Here is a 14,424-nt window from a genome sequence, read left to right as displayed (position 1 = left end):
CTTTGTTCTATGTATTGTAAGGATTTACTGAAACTTTTTGACTGCAGAAGTGACACAATACCCCATTACTTAAAATGTAGAGAAGAGTTAGCTGCATGTTTCAAATATGTTCCTGAATAAATACAAGAAAAAAGGATTGTATTAACTGAAAGGCTACATTTTGCCCTCTCATATTCTACAGAGTTTACAAGAATGTCAACAGAATATTTGTGCATGGTTAAGATGAACAGTTTAGGTGGAAAGTTTACAAAAGCCTGAACAAAGGAAAAATTGTTTAACAAATGCAATTTAGTTGTAGCCAAAATATGGCATTGTGGTAAATTTATCAATTGATTTCAAAATTAGAGTTTAGGATTAAATTAGGAAAATCATATTTCATGGAATTGCAGGAGCACTCTCTCTTTTAGCTTTAGTTTTAGCTCAGCCAATTAGTAGTTGAATTAGCTTGGGGAATATGCTTTCCTTTGCAAGCCTTAGTTTTCATATCTGTAAATGGGCATAATAATGTTAACCTACCTCAGTGGGTTGTTGAAATGAAATAAAATACCAAAGCCTAGTGTTTTTATTATTTTATTCTTTGGATGTTTGTTTCAGGCTATTTGTAAGTCTTAGTAATCTACAATTAAATTTTTGTTTGTATTTAATTGGTTGAGCTTTTTGAGTAATGATCACAAGATCTTGGGAATAGTGCTATTAGTATAAATTAAATGCATCTTTTACTTATAGAGAGAATATCATTCTTAGTGGACCAGGAAAGGTTGTGCCCATGTTCTTCTTGTGAAAACTCAGACACAGAAGCCCAAAGGCTATGGGCTCATAGGTCAGCAGAAAAGTCTGCCTCCAACACCATCTTATAATATAGATTTCCGTTCATCTCTGGCATTTTAATATTTTAGAAAAGATCTATAGTGAAGGATTTATTTTTGTAGAACTTATTTTTGTTTTGACAATGTTCCTTAAAAAGAAATTATATTTTAATTTATCCATAGTTATTTTCTAGGCTTTCTGGCCTTTTAATTTTTTTTGGAAAAATTAAAGAATGTACGGACATCGCCCTCTATATAATAGCCCACTATGTTCATAAAGACAATTGAAAATGTTAAATAATAAACTTTGCCATTTAAACTATTGACCTTTGACAATCAATCTAAAAAAATTTAAATGCATTATCCAAATCGATTTAAGATCTTGGTACCACTGGTATGTACACCTCAGACACTGAGATGCAAGAAGAAAATAATAGAACTTCTATTTTTAGACATTTATCTAAAAATATGATAAGTTAAGCCTTATGACTATTTTATACATACCCTGTCCCTGGCATTATCATGTAGCCTGTATTTCTGGCAGTTACAAGTTAGGAACCTCCACCCAAAGTCCTGCCTCCCCAAAGCAGCGTGTAAGTTCCGCACTTACAGGTGTTGACTGCATACCAATGCTGTTTGTTCATTTTCAAATATTGCAGTGTTAAGGTAATAAGTGGGTAAGGTGATTAATAAATTTTATTACCTTTTATTTAAAAAACATTTTTTATACTTTCTAATGATATGGGGCAGTGATCTTGAAAATCTTTTTTCACAACACAGAAGTTTGCTGGTTATGTTACAGGAAGATAAGTCATATTTAAGATTAATCATACACTGTTTTATTTTTAAAAATAAACAAAAAAACCCTTTACTTGCCAAGTTTGCTGACCTTTTCTGTGATGACAAGTAGCTATCTGTAGTGTGTTTCCTAGCAAGTATTTGAAAAAATAAGCAGACTTGGTAGGCCCCTTCACAGTAAAGGTCACATTTTAATAATGGATGCGAAAGGAACTGCTGTTGAAAGAAACTCATGTTCTGAAGCAAGCATTTTGGGACTGTTTTTCTCATTAATGATTTAATTGCCATAAACAGTGGGTTTCACCTATAAAAACTCATATCTCCACCAGTAAGGAAATCGGGATTTAAAAATCTTTCAGAAAGATGTTCTGATTCCGTTTGATGAAAATAGGAAAATGTTAATACTACCCAGTTAGTTTGCATGGATGAGTGACTGACATCAGGGAAGATGGAAATTTACTAGCCAAATTTAAAAGAAAACATTTTGCGTAATTGGTGGATGGAATTGAAAAATGAGTACCATGATTTAGGAAACACAGCCAATAAGGCACTTGTTCTGTTTGGATCTCTGCTATCTTTGTAAAGCATACATTTAAATTATGACAGCCACTAAAACTATGTAAGAAAATTTAACTGAAATCTGAGTGAAACCTTTGAATTCCTGTCTCACAAAGTGTGAATACAAGAATATAAAAAAGTACATTAAATAAGTTGGTCTCAACAATATTTTTAAGATGAAGAAAGAACATAAAGGATCTTTTGAATCTTTAATAAATTTATTTTTTACTTCATCCTTTTAAATTTATATTTTTATGTAGGTTTAATAACATCTATATTTTTTATGCTCAGAGAAGCATATGTTTGTGTTTTAAAAATAAAGTCCCATAGATTGGTGATGTATGCTAAAATTTTTCTGAAAGACTTATAATAAATAAATTCATGATCACAGGTCTGGACTACCCATTCTAAGAACAGAAAAATTTAAATAAGTTGGGGTGATTGGATATGATTTTAAAGTCTCAAAAAAAATTTTTTTACCTGAAGAGGAATGTTTAAGAAAAAACTACCATCTGTTATTTGTATTAGGTGTATTAATGGCAATTTAACATTAGAAAACTAGAATAGTTGTAATTGCAGAAAAAAGGATAACCTATTGAATTGAAAATAATTTATTCATGGGCCACTTACACATTGTCCTTTAAAAATTTTTTTGCTGTGGATTCTTTGAATACCACCATGGAACAGTACTGGTCTACACACTGCAATCTCACGATTTTTTTCCAAGTGTAATATGTCACATCCTTGTACTGTTTTATTTTGTAATTCATTTCTTCATACTGTATAAATGTTGACCTTTCCTGTGATGGTTATTTTCCCTCTTCACGTCTCCCTGGGCATAGGACTTGGGTACAGCACCCTAGTGTGCTCCTTACCAAAACTGACTCCGTCCTGGCCAGGGGAACATTTTTGCAATTTCCATTTCAGTTCTGCTCTCTGGATGCCGATGACCCACTCTCACCCCTTGGTCTCACAGTATACATTTGGCTTCTCTTCCTTCATATGTATTTGTCCACACCCAGCAACTGCTTCTTCAAATTTTTAAAGTAATTTTAATACTAAACCTATCTTTTGTGATACTAGACATCCTTGTATCTGTGGCTTCAATATTAATTGTCACATTTCATATTCCTATTTTCTTACTGTTGGAAATGTCAAGTTACAGATTTTCAAAAACAGCCTCTGAAACCTCATTATTTACTTTCAATAATAGGAGAAGATATTGATGAAAATTCTGTGTACAATACTCCAGCTAATTATTTTTTTCATGAGTCATCTGGCATGTGTGTTAAAAGAAAAAAGACCAAACAAAACAAAACCATATTGAAATTTCCACCAAGTTCTACAGTACACATAATATTTTCTCTATCACCATTGTCATCTCTTAGTCATAGGAAATGAGGTAAATTGGAAGGAACTCTCATGAAAACAAAATCTGTTAAAATGATTCTAGTTTCATCACAATGTCAACAAAAAAAATATTGTGCTTTCATTTTTAGTATATGGCCTAAGCCTATGCACTTTGAGAAATTAGGTAACAGACATTATCAGTTTATACACATGTGCCAAGATTCTGAACACACAAGATCATTCTGTGGGAGGAGTCAGGGTCAACTGTCGATGAAATTCTTGTCTGGTACATTTTCTGTTTCCTAAAATACCCTCTTTCTATTCTTCAGTCAGCAGTTTCCTTCCTGCCCTCTCCCCACATCACTGGATAGTCGGCAGTCTTGTTAAGGTGCCATACACAGCATTAATTTCCCAACCAGAAATCCCTCTCTGATCTCCTGCTCCCACTTACAAGGAAGTGAATCAATGGGGACTTGGCATTTGCCTTAAAAGTTGTTGGCTTCTGTTGTGCGGCAATATCGCACTGACTAGATTCAGGAAGAGTCCAGAATTTTATCTGGTATAGAAAGAAGAAAAAGGACAACGTGGAGATTGAAAGTATGCCTGGTTTTAGAAGCACTGGCATTCTGCAGGTATATCAAAGAAGGTTCATAAAATAGAAAAGGAAAAAAGAAAATAAAAGGAGATGAGCAATAAGGTGGGAAGTCAGGGGACATCTTCCCCTCCCTGGTCTATGGACAGGTGATGGTGTCGTGCCTTCAGAAGGAGTGAGAAATGGAACTTCTCCTCTCAAGGGTATACAGCTAGACCTTGGAGATGGTCAGAAAATTGTGTCAGGCCATGGTCTCAAATGATGACCCAGATCTCTACAAGTCTTCCTGATGTTTGGTAGTCTGGAGAGGCTTGTATATCTTTTTTTTAGAATAACATTTTTAAATGCATAAATCAAAATACATAGGGTTACAGAGGACACCAATTGAAATACTGTATCAGAATATTAAAGAAAAATTCGTGACAAGGTAGCATCTGCTTTAATAAATAGCACATTAAACAGTAGGATCTGGTAATAGGACTAGTTGCTACCTTAATTTTGAAATTGTGATAGATATAAGCTATATTTCAACATATGATCAATAACTAAAGTAGGACACAAGATATTTCTGGTTCTGTTATTAAAAAGTTGACAGACAGCTAATTTTATGGTGGTTTGTTCCCTAATTGAGGATAATTTTAAGTTTCACTGAGAGGTTAGTGAAAATAAAGATGGAACTGTTTTTCCCCATCTAAGTCTAAGAACCTTTTAATATTATGTCAGCAGGGGTCTGGGATCCAGGTTAAGAACTTCCATATTTAGGGGTAGAGAGGTTGGGTCAATGAAAGGAGGGTGTCTACAGTGGATATAAGTGGTAAGACTGGTAAAAGCAGGGCAGGATAGCAGGAAAAAGTCGGGAATAGCAGATGAACAACTAGATATTGCTGATTGATTTTTTTCTCCCTCATTCTTAGTGCCATCATCTGAATTCAGCCTCTTACTCTCTTGCCTGAATTAATGCAAGGCTTCCCAACTCACCCTACAATCCAACATCCCAGCACTGCCCTATTGTCCTAAAGAACAGCTTCATTTATCTTTCAGTTATGCTTCTGGGGTTCAAAACCACTCAATGGTTCTTCATTGCCACCCAATTAGAGTACAGCTTTATCCTGAATTTAAGGTTGGTTAGTATTTGATCTGGTCTGTATGTAAAGTCTAAATCTCCATTAGTCTTTTCCATATACCCCATGATGCAATCCAACTGGTCTACTTGTGGTTACTGGTTAGTTCCCAATATATTCTTGTCCAGGCTTCCTTGGGCTTTTGCTTCCATCTGGAACTAACTTTCCCATATGACATGTACAGAAATCCTACCCATAATAAAAGTTTAGGTTCAATCCCCATTATGGTAAGAACTTTGTCTTATTCAACTTGGTTTCTAGATTACTGATCAGCTGTGTCCCTTGCCTACAAAAGATGATCAATAAAAGCATTTCAAATTAATGAACACAAAGACTAAACATAGGGTACTGGGGAAATCCCAAGATTATACATTTTTGAATTTAGGATGGAATTCAAGGTAGGATGATTCAACAACAGGTCTAAGAGACTGGGAGAAAAAACTCTTCTTATATTTGAGTAGAAGAAATAGGGAGTTGATCAGTAATGAATTGGAGGTCTTTTCTCACTTTGTTTGGATTAATATGTTTCTATTTTATTTGGCCTTATTACCTCATCTTGTTGTTCCTATTGTCATCATCTCCCCAGCTAATAAAGAGGAGGAGAGGGTGGTGATATGATGAGATGGGGCTCTTCATGTTGGCTGGGAGCTGTGGTGGAAAGAAACCAGGATCAGTGTGGGAGGTCTAGAGAATATCCTTTACGGTGAGGCTTTTTTTGTTGTTAAGGTTCTTTGTAACATAGTTTGGACCTAGGCTTTCCATCTCTTACGTGTTGCCTGCCTTTAACCTGTATGAAATTCGGGATAGAAATCCTCATGCTAACCAACTCCAGGTTTCCAGTTCCCATAGCACCTATTACAGAACAAGGCAATCTCATGGCTGTGGATGGTATCAGATCTGATGAATTCTCTATTCCCTATAAATAATTCACAAGCAATTTCAACTTACCAGAAATGAATTTCCCTTTCTATGAAAAAGGCAAGTTTTGGGCCTTTTCACCTTAAAATGACCTAATGATACTCAAGACTAAATAGAAGGATACAGAATATTTCTCAAGAAATTTGTCCTTTGAAGGCTAAAGTGACCTAAATTCATATCTCTTTACCAGATTCAAATGTAACTTGATATCTGTTAGATGAAAGAGCTGGGGGAGAATTAATATTAAACTGACCTTGGGTTCTCTCAATTTCTGATGAAAAGTTTTAAGTTGCAAATGTTCCTTCTGTGCTTTCAGAGCCCATATTTTATAGCTAGAAGCAGGCACTCCATTTGAGAGCTTTTTATTTTAAAATTTCTTGGGTAGAATTTTATGCAGCTCATTCAATATTATAATTCCCTGCAGTATAACAAACACATCTGACCACCACACAAGATGGCAGTGAGGACAAAGGGATATGGGACCGTGGCCGAGTTTGCCTTATCCTCATGGTTAGCCAGCCCAAGGAAATAGGAGATGGCAGCCCATGCCACCATGCAATATTTAAGATGAGGATGATTCAATTGAAATGAAAACATTATCTCAACTCTGAGGTAAAAGGGAAGATCTGCCAGCAAATACTCTCCATGCAAATGATGACAACAAACGTATCCCCAAGGGAAAAATGCAAATGACCATGTACTTCATGAATAATTTTCCTTAATTGTCCTTCTTCAACTTGTACCCTGAGAATTCCCTGTGAAGAACAAATACACCAACTTTAATTGACAGTTTCTCCTTTTGCTGGCTTAGCAGACATTTTACTGAAATCAGGAAATGAGGCTCTTCCAGGAAAAAATAATGTCTTATGGAGCCGCAAAATAATTTCCACCCTGATGAAGCCTCTGACATTTCAGTTAAAGCACATGAAGTGTGTGAAGAGTGGCTGAACAGTCTATGCGAAAGTTGTTAGGCTTCCGAAGCATTAGTCCAAAGACCCCACCGCTACCCCTTCTGCCATTACTAGAAAATTCTGTGGAAGAAATAAGTCCTGTGCTTCCTCTTCAAATTTTTGATGATAAAAGACAAGAAAGAAATCAAGCCTTAAATGTCTCGGGCTGTATCAGGCAACCAGGTAATCCTGCTCTATTTGTTGGCATTTGCTCAGTGGGAACGTTGGTTAAAGAAAACTCAATACCTGGTTACAGATGGGAGGGTGGTGGGTAAGAAGTCCAAATTTACTGTTGCTTTTTTGGGGCATAGTTTTCTAAACGGGAAACAAAGATACTGATGGACATGAGGAGTATACTCATGTGTGTCACCACTCCAAATATGTTTGCTGTGTCCATGTATTGTCACCACAGAAGTTGAAATCCAACCTCCCAATCCACAATTTCACTAGTGAACTTTCTCCCCATTGTGTCCCAAGAACAGGTGAGGTGAGAAGTAAATGCTCTTGAGATTTAGGGAGAGCACATTACTGCCCACAAAATTATACCATCCACAGGAAAAACAATGCTATTTGACAAGCTGAAGCACTGGTAAAATGCAAATTCTACAGAGCATCAATTCCCGACTTCAGTGTATACAACATTCACAGAGTGTGTGTGTACTTACTATAAACCATCCTCCTGAGCCCCAGCCCATAAATCCAGATTTGGAAGACCTGATGGGATGCACAGGCATATCTGAAAAGTGCCTGGGTGATTCTAATTTGTGGTTTTTCAGACCACATTTTAAGAAACAATGAGATAAAGATAAGCAGACTATTTTCAAAGCTCTTCTAAGAGCTACTTTTAAGTACCTTGAGTTTGTATTTGGTGCCCTCAATCTGATCCATTACTAAGTCTTTTCTGCTTTCTTGTGATACTGCTTCCCCTCCTGGCACCCCCCAGGGACCACACTGCTGTTCTCAGTTATCCATCACCTCCTCACTGGGAAAGGAGCGTTCCTGGATGTGTTCCATCCTGACATGTTCCGCGATGATCACTCTAAGTTCCCCCCATTTAAGCTTCAGTTCCTTCAGTATCTTTCTTTATACCAGGTGGCAGCTCTTAAGAAGCAATCTGATGAACTACCTAATGCTTATTAAGAATGTACAATTGAAAATAGCTTAATGCTTCCTCATCAGGTCTTGAGTATTAGCTGTTCCCTCTGCTGAGATCATTCTCCCAAATCTTTGTTTTATCTGAAATATTACCTTCTCAGACAAATTTCCTTGACCATTCTTGGAAAAAAAGCCTCCCAACCTACCCCCTTCTCCCAGCCACCCTCAAATCCAAATACGGAGAGGTATCTGAAATTACCCTCTTTTCTATCTCTTCCCACAGCAATGTGTTTTCCATGAGAGCTGCTGGTTTTGTCCACTATTTTTACAGCTCTATCTCTGGCATAGTAAGTTTCAATAGGTATTTATTTGCCCATAACTGAATGGATGTGAATTTCCCTTAGGAATATCTTTTCGAAGTGGACTTGGCATGATAGACTTGCCTTTATCCCTGGGAATTCCAGGTGCTGGGGCAGCCGGAGAAGAAGCCATTTTTGGAAACTGGTTTTCTTCTAACATTCACCCTGAACATAGACTTGGCAGGTCAGACTTTGTTGCAGAGGGAAGAACAGGAAGTTGTAGGAGAAAGTCGGAAAGGTGAAGGGGTAGATTTCTTCTCATTTAAATGTCCTTTTTTATTGGGACTTCCTTAATACTCAGAAAGTAGCTCCAACAGGGTATCACCCTAAGAATGTGGTCATCTCATGACAGACAATGCCTCTCATGTCCCCTTACACCCTCCTAACCCAGAACTAGCCGCTTAGTGTAATGGACTTCTTAGGGTAAATTACCCAAAGTTGGAGGCTGGTAACTGGTATAAATAGGAACATTTCAGGTGAATATATAAGTCCCCTTATAGTATAAATTATATAATATTTAAATCCTCATTTTCCTATTTTGGAAAAGGAGGAAGCTGGTCTAAATTATTTCTCAATCTCTTCCCGAATTAACAAGAATTTTATGATTCAAATTACCATCCATGGGGCTCTGAAAAACCATCTGTGAGGAAGCTACTCCACCTACCGGGCATCTATCGAATTGCAGAGTAAGGTTCCAATGAGGTATTGAAACTTGGAGATCAATTTGGAAACTAGGAAGTACCCCATACATTGACCACATGCATATAATGATGTATTCCCTGCTTTCTGAATGCCAGAAGCATTCTTCCATTGGTGAGGTATTTATTTAGTCAATTCCTGTGATTCAGGAAACGATGCTCATAAATCTTACTTAATAGTTCTTAGTTTGCCTCTCTTTTGCTCCGCGCCTTTCCCTAGGGGCTGACACAAGGTGTGGGGACAAGAGGGATGGGCAGCCAGAGAAGGCTGATACTTGGAGTTGTAGCAGATTAACAAGGTGAGGTCAAGCTCCGAGGTGCAAACCTGGAAAATGGGCCAGGCACTGTCATTTCCAGGGCCAGGGAGTTTGCAGATGGGGACAAAAGTTGTAGTAGAAACAAAGAACACAGCCTTTTTATTCAAGCAGACCTGAGTATGAAGCTGTACTCACTTAACAGCTATATGACTATGGGCAGGTTACTTAGAATGGAGTAAAATGGGTCAAGGGGATGGAATCTAGTATGTGAAACTGTGTACCAGACATTGTAATTAATTGGTTTACATATGTTACTTAATTTGATCCACACAAGAGCCTTCAGGTAGACATTTTCATGTCCTACTAAATGTTGGTGGCCCATTTTTTTCTCATCCTACGCTCTCTTTCTGGATAAACTGAGCATGATCATCATTTGAACAACCACATGTATATGGGAAGCAGACACCTGACTGTAGTGGGTTAGGAAAGAAAGTGGAGGAAGATAATGTTAGACAACTCTTCCCAAGAGTTTGCCTTAGAAAGGCAGAAGAGAGAGAGGAAGTCAGTCACAAGAGATGTGCATTCAAGGGACTTTCCCCTCTCCTTCAGAATGACAGAGACAAATATGCTTTAGGACTGGGGAGAAAATAAGATCGAAGATAGAGGCAAGGTAAGTCCAGACAAGGCCAATTCCAGCAAGGGGGGTCCACTCTCCCTGAGAGGCTTGTAACTAGCAAGCAATCAATTCACAACAGCCTTTGACCCCACTGACCATGCTCACATACTTGAGATATGTTTGTCTTGTGGCCCTGGGGATGTGGTACTCCCTTGGTTTTCCTCTTGTCTCTGTGGCTTCTCCTGTTCAGCCTCTAATGCCAGATCGTCTTCCTCTCTTCCCAGACTTATGGCTGGCTCTGTACTCATCCCAATGGCTTTGACTTCAGCTCTCTTCTCTTGTAATCTACATTCGCCTTAGGTGGCCTCATGGCGTGTAGTGCCATCTCTATACGCAAACGTTTGGACACAGCTGAATCTCTTGCCAGATCGCTTCCTAGAGCTCCAGCATTGTGTCTGCTCCATATGGTGACCTGGAGACCTACAGGCATGGACTCCAGCAGGACCATAAGGTGCCATCAGAGGCCAACTATATCGTTTCCTTCCACTGCCCATTCAAACCCATCCTGTGGGCCTGGTTTCCCTCTGCTTTTTGGATCAATTCCAGGGCAAGCCCCAAGAGTTATACATTTTCTGATAACTGTTAGTTTACTAAAAGCCAAAGTATAAAATTCTAAGATTTGGGGCTGTGGAGCTAGACTGACCTTCACACTCTACTCTGCCTGCATTTAGTTTTAGAAGTCTTAAGAGTGAATTGTTAGTATCTTAGCAATTTTGGAAGGAAATGTTCCCTTTCCTTTCATAAAAGGAAATCAAAGATTAGCAGGTCTCATTTACAGAAGAGTTCAAGGCACATGACTAAAATTATCTTCTTTTATGCTCCAAATTTTGCTCTTTGTTGAAAATGAAGTCTCTAGCACTATTGTATGTCATTCAGTCCCTTGGTCTCCTCCTCCAACATAGCAAAGTAAATATGCTGTGACGATCAGAACTTCTGAAATAGAGACAAGTATTCAAAGGATAACACTGCTTTTTTCTTTGAGCATCTGTAAAGCCCAGTGTCTCCCAATCTCCCCTTCTCCCACAAACACCCACATTTGGGCTCTTGCATACGTAGATTCACAGAACAGAACAATAGCGGGCTTGTTCTACAATGCATAGAGAACGCCTCGTTTTGTTTTAATGTGGTTGAGCATTCAGTCTTATCCCTCATTAAAGTTCAATTTCCCTACTGGTACTTATGGCCTCGATATGCCCACCTTTTAGGATAGATGGCTCATAAAGCAATTGTGTCCATCAGTTATCCCGCTTTTTCCATATCTTTAGCTCTTTTCTCTCTACCTCTTCCCACTGCCATAGCTGCATTCATACTTCAAATGGTATTTTTCACCGTAAAAACAACAAATGTAGCTCTTCCCTCATACCTTCTTCCTTCTTGGCTGTCACTGGAATTGCCCTTTTGGTAATGGCAGATAATTAGTAGCAACTCTATGACTGAGAAAAATGGAAACATTGAAGTATATGTAAATGCCTCTTCGAATACATCAGACAGCTTGTAAGACAGTGAAGAATAATAGGGCTAAAATCCAGCAGAAGATGAGCCCAACTTGGGTGTCACTTCCATCTGAAGAGGATGAGAGGCCAAGCAGAGCTCTCAGCAGACTCATGGAGTTCAGATCCCATCAAGGATGTGGGCCTGATAAATCAGGAGCTGAGTTAGAACCCTGAAGACTAATCCTGGCAATTAGGGTGAATGGCAAAAAGACCAACCCTCACAAGGGCTGAGGTTGCCTTACAATGTCTTAGCACTGATTAGATTAAGATGACCTAGGACGAACCCTTACCCTTCTAACAGAAACAAAATTGCAGAAACAGCAGATGTTAGAAACAGACCTACAGGGGATCCTGATAAGGATGGAATTTAGCATAACTATATTTAGCATGACTTTAGGTGACATATTGTTCAAAAATAAAAGACAAGTTTAAGCATTTCAGCATAAGCAGGAGACTATAAAAAAATAATCAAGTGGAAACTAAAACTGAAAATACAATTATTAAAATTAAAAACTTTTTGGAGTTAATTTGCTATTACGCTAGACAGCTGGAAGTATGTCAGAAGCATATATGCAGAATAAAGCACAAATAAAGAAGAATGTTTTTGGCTTTCCTTGTTGCTGTTGAGAAGTTAGCTAACAGTCTTATTGTTACAATGAAAGCCAAAATAAAATGGAAAGACATAGTCAAGTTCTGAAAGAAAACAGCTACCTAAACTGCAATTCTATATTCAATAAAACAATTCTTTAAATATTAAGGGGAGATAAAGACATTTGCCAATGATAACTGAAAAATTCATCAGCAGTAGAATTCTGACTAACTAACATTCTTCTGGAAGAAAGAAAATGTTGCCAGGTTAAACATTTGAAGATGCAGTAACAGATGACTACCAATACAAAAAGTAGATACATGCATAAATATAGAAGAATAGTGATTGTATAAAAAATATCTCAAAAGATTTGCAATCTGTATAGAATTAGGATATGTGACAACACAAATATATGACTTAAGGCATAGCTAAATTTGTTGCTATAATGTCCAGAAAATAACATAAATAGTAATTTATATTTGACTCCAGTAAGTCTAAATGCATGCTGTAATATTTTTGATAATAACTAAAAGAATAGTAAAATAATATCTACCAAGTTAAATGAAATCATAAAACTAGTTAACTAATTGAAGGGAGGCAAGAAAGGTGAGGAAAAGAAACAGAACAGAGAGACAAATTTAAAGCAAAAATAACAATAGTAGTAATTAAACTAACTGAAACTGACTTAAATGCTCTTTAGTTATCACACTATTTCTATTGTCTCTTTCATAGGCAAGCTTTAAGCAAAAAGGTCCACAAATGTTGTTTACACTTTCCAGTTCACATTAATGAATCATTTCTTTCTCAACTCACTCTATTTAATAGCTTGGGCTCCTCTGGCCAAAGTTTCCAAGGACTTGCATAATGCCAAGCCCAACTGATGCTTCCTAATACTCACTGTAGTATGAGCCTCTCAGTAATACTGGGAACTGATCACCCTCTTTTTGAAACTTCTTTTGGTTTTGGCTCCATGGCACACATTTAACTGAGTTTTGTTATGTCTCTCTGGCCACCTCTCTTCATCACCCTTCCCAATACCTCTGACTCTGTCCACCGCTTTTAAGTAAGAGCTCTCTTCTCAACTCACTTTATATTCTCTCCCTTACCAATCTCACCATCTCATCAATTTCTGTGCCTTTAAATCTCTATATGTGCTATACTATAGTGTGCATAGTATAATACTATACAGTACTATACATTGTATGTACATATATATCTCACCGCTTTTTTCAAATTGAACTATCATAGTCCATACCCTGTAACCTGCTCCTTTTACAGTAAATGATACCTTATTCAACCAGTCACTTTTGCCAGAAACTTCACAGCCATCTTTGATTGCTTCTCTATGTTCCCTTTCTCTACCACATTTAATGTATTGACAAATCCTGTTGATTTTAGCTTTTAACTATGTCTGGAGATCTGTCACTTAGCTTCATCATTCCCACCCTTGTCAAGACCACTGCCTCCTCCTGCCTAGAGTGCTGCATTAGCTCCCCAGCTGGTATCTCCTAACATCCATTTCTCTCTGTTCTGTTTATTCTGCATATAACAGTCAGAATGATCTTTTGAAAATTCCCTTGTCTAAGAATTTTGGCGGCTTTGTATTGTATTTAGAAGAACATTAGAAAAGCCCTGTCATGGGCTCTGGGCCTTGAGTCACCACGTCCTGCCTGCCTCTTGGCCTGACCTCCTGCCTTCCCTGCCCTCCCCTTGTACTCTGGTTTAGCTGCACCAGGCTTTCTAGAGTTCCTCAAATTTGCCAGTTTTTTTCCTAGCATGGGGACTTAATACATGTTTCTTCTGCCTGGAGAATGTTCATCCCGATTGTCTGGATAATTTCTATTTCACTGTCAGGCCTCAGCTAAAATGTTTTATCTTCAAGAAGGAATTCATTACACACTCCCCTTTCTCCTAATTATGCTAGATCCTCCATTTTACTCTTTTTCCTGTTGTCAATGTGTTGCTTCCCAACTCCAAATTCACTCCTCAATGCATGCTCTGCAATAATGAATGAATTCACAGTACTCTTTGATAGTGAGCATGGTGTTAAGTGTTCTCAGTAGAGGGCGCTAGAGGAACACTGCAGGAGGAAGGGTACTCCTGTCAAGGTGGGCTTGCAGTGTGGGTGTGTGGACATGTGAGGGTGTGTGTCTCACACTTGCAC

The 14,424-nt window shown here is 37.9% G+C and overlaps 1 protein-coding gene across 5 annotated transcripts in view; it reads right to left on the bottom strand.

Annotated features, from left to right (window-relative positions):
- NUDT12 (nudix hydrolase 12) overlaps positions 1-14,424 on the bottom strand; it is a 130,162-nt gene that overhangs the window by 41,763 nt on the left and 73,975 nt on the right. Inside the window, exon 9 of one of the 5 annotated variants that reach the window (XM_073233247.1) lies at positions 3,321-5,873. The exons of the other annotated variants lie outside the window; for them this stretch is intronic. Within the exon in view, the coding sequence (XP_073089348.1) occupies positions 5,772-5,873 (102 nt within the window). The 3' untranslated portion in view covers positions 3,321-5,771. Of the gene's footprint in view, positions 1-3,320; positions 5,874-14,424 lie in introns of those variants that run through there. 5 annotated transcript variants of the gene reach the window in all.

Source organism: Manis javanica, chromosome 1 (assembly GCF_040802235.1).
Source record: "Manis javanica isolate MJ-LG chromosome 1, MJ_LKY, whole genome shotgun sequence".
Classification (NCBI taxonomy): Eukaryota; Metazoa; Chordata; class Mammalia; order Pholidota; family Manidae; genus Manis; species Manis javanica.
This window is presented reverse-complemented; position numbering and strand designations above follow the sequence as displayed.